This window comes from Sebastes fasciatus, chromosome 10, assembly GCF_043250625.1.
Source record: "Sebastes fasciatus isolate fSebFas1 chromosome 10, fSebFas1.pri, whole genome shotgun sequence".
In the NCBI taxonomy this organism is placed as follows: Eukaryota; Metazoa; Chordata; class Actinopteri; order Perciformes; family Sebastidae; genus Sebastes; species Sebastes fasciatus.
This window is the reverse complement of record NC_133804.1, coordinates 19,794,674-19,797,729: the sequence shown is the minus strand read 5'-3', so window position 1 is coordinate 19,797,729 and position 3,056 is coordinate 19,794,674. Positions and strand designations below refer to the sequence as shown.

Here is a 3,056-nt window from a genome sequence, read left to right as displayed (position 1 = left end):
GTGTACGGCTCCTCTCCCCCCGTTGCAACACCGACATGTTTTATTACTCACATTCATCACAAGCGCACACACACTGTGCCCTATATCAACTTTATCTCTCCTCTCTATTAGCTGCTTACTCCCTTCATCTCTGTCTCCTTCGGTCCTCTCTCTGGAGAACACAACGAACAGAACGAGGTCAACTGCAGGCAGCAGCAGAGACAGAGGGGAGTAAAGGAAAGAGTTGTACGAGCTGAAGATGAAAGATGAGGTGGACTTTCACTTCTGCTTTTGTGACATTGATGTAAATTTGTGGCCTTGCCTGCAACAATATAACTGCTCACAACACACTTGGGACTACTTTCAGTGCGTGCAACTTATATGAATTCATGTATAAGAACTTACACACATAAACTTTGCACAAATACAAATCAATAAAGACAAGCATTTACTCACCTTTAATGAGAGTCCCAGTGACCAGTTTGTGAAGCGACAAAGCAAACTTGACAAGTCCCTGTTTGCAGCGCTTGGCACACCCTGCCATCCTGACAGCGAACCTGGGACACGGCGGGCTGAGCAGGTCCACAGCAGGACGGAGGTGTCCAGGTCCAAAGCAGAACTCTCAGGTCAAAGTGGCAATCAATACAACTTCTTCTGGTGTGGGTGAATCCAACAGAGTGAAAGAGGCAGGGTAAGAGAACACGCTCCTCTTACTGCGTCGCTTTTCGTCCTGCTGAGCTGGAGGGAGAAAAAAAAAAGAAACGGTGATCTCCCCCTGCTTTCCCTCCCCCGCTCCTCCTCCTCCTCCGCCTTCTCCATCCCACCTCTGAATGACTCCAAATTAGTGACTGCTTGAGAGCGAGGTGAGCATGTAGAGATGGTGAGTAAGAGTAAGAGAGAGAGAGAGAGAGAGAGAGAGAGAGAGAGAGAGGAAGTGTGTAAAAGAAATACACTCTCAGTGTCCAGGTAAGACATCTATAGAGGTGCTCTTACAAGCCAAGTTTCCAAAAAACTTCCTTCCAATCTGCAGGCAGCTTCTGGGATTGAAGTCATGAAGAAATCTCATGAGCTCGTCTTTGTTTTCTCTCTTCTTCTTCTTTTTCTTCTTCTTTTCTTCCCTCCTGCTTATAAAAACTATCCCCTCTTTAAAGTGGGGAAGCAGTAATCCACCTTCAGCACCAGTGACAATGGACAGCTCCCCACAATGCAGAGCAAACACACTGAGCTCGTTCGTTTTCTCCCTCTGCAAACAGACACACACACGCACACGCACACACACACACACTCCTCCTTCAACCCCTCCCACAGCCCTTATAACACATACATACTCTCCATCAGTTGACGAAATGAGCTGGGTCTTTTTATGACGATACACTGTATAGTTATACATAATATAGTTCGTCTGGGAAAATTAAAAAATTAATTACAGTATTTTAAAAATGGGACCAATATTGTTAGTAAAAATAATATACTTGTCAGTATAGATATAATTAAGGGAGTCAATGTCTCTTCTGTTTTTAATCTGTGCCCTGTGGTGTCTTTTGATTACTTTTATCTTTAATGTTTATCTTTTTTTAATTACCTATTTTTCAGGGGAAACAATTAAAAAGGGACAGAATATTTGAGACATATTATACAAATATGAGCCAATGGCTGCATAAATAAAATGAAAAATATATATATATCATATTATATCATGTACATTTTTAAATTTTTTTAATGAGTTGGAATAGTAAGGTAATTAAATGTGGGAGAAGTACTCAGATCCTTTACTTAAACATAGCAAACATAACTTTATTTATAAATAATTGTTTTATTAATTTATTAATTTATTTAACAGGGACAATACATGTAGGCATTGTTACACTTAATTAAAGTGCAACCAATGCAATGTGTATAGGACTTTAAGCCGTAGCTAATTTGCAGACCTTGTCCCTGGTTAGGCTTTTAAGAAAAAATAAAAATACATAATACCATATCATACATAAAATCACATAATACAACATCGTCCAACACAATCAATGTACTGTATATTCCCAATCAATAATCAGTGATCACAGATCACGTATGTGTGTATACAGATGATGTATAGAGACAAGCTGAGGCACCACTTGAAACCAGTTGAAAGCACTGATGTCTGTAGACAATCAAGATTGGTTTTGAACATTGTTTGAAACTATGAATTATTCATATTTACAGTGATTTACAGGCATACCGAGACTTTCAATGAAAAAGGCAAAAAAATAAGTTAATGATAAAATCAATTTACATGTAAATAGACTGCATTATAGTTTTATTTCTTACATTTTGTGTATAAATAGTGGAACAATATTTTGTATAACCTTGAACTTTCTAAAGACCTGTAATATTTTGTGTGATTATGACTAAGGATTTGTCCATTTATTATAGGAGCCTTAAACTTTGAATATATGTAATAGACTCATAGCTGAGTTTGTGCTGAAACAAGGATACTATGCGAGCGGATTAAGGACAATTTAAAAAGCAATAACAATTCATCTTATTTTGCATATTTTGTTCGTTCAATTTTAATCTGCAAAGTAACTGTAAAAGAAATGTTGTGGCGTAAAAGGTTGCACAAAATGGAAATACTCAAGAATAAGGTAGCCCAGAATCGTACAGTACTGGAGTAAATGTAGTACTTAGTTACTTAGTTACACTCTACCACTGAAGTACTGCTACAACAATACTACACTAAATGTTAATATATGTATTATTATCTCAAGATCCTCTACTTTATTGATTACACCTCCAGCCAGACAGCAGGACTGCCAACTAATTAATCAAGTCACATCACACATGCTGTTCACCTCAACCATCCCGACCAGGCATTACACAACACTATCATCATCATCATCATCATCATCATCATCATCATCATCATCATCATCATCATCATCTGAGACTTACACATAACTCAAGAGAAACAGTGAGACTACAAGATGGAAACGAAAGAGGAGCGCAGGAGAGAGAAGAAAGGAGGAAGAGGATGCAGAGACATAATCTTATAATGTCCTTGTGGGCTATATTTAGACCAGCATCCCATATAGATACTGGAC

General features: G+C 38.3%; 1 protein-coding gene across 1 annotated transcript in view; it reads right to left on the bottom strand.

Moving 5' to 3' along the window:
* kcnip1a (Kv channel interacting protein 1 a) overlaps positions 1–713 on the bottom strand; it is a 48,937-nt gene extending 48,224 nt beyond the window's left edge. Inside the window, exon 1 of the mRNA XM_074648818.1 lies at positions 436–713. Within this exon, the coding sequence (XP_074504919.1) occupies positions 436–523 (88 nt within the window). The 5' untranslated portion in view covers positions 524–713. The remainder of the gene's footprint in view (positions 1–435) is intronic.
* Between the last annotated feature and the right edge of the window lie 2,343 nt (positions 714–3,056).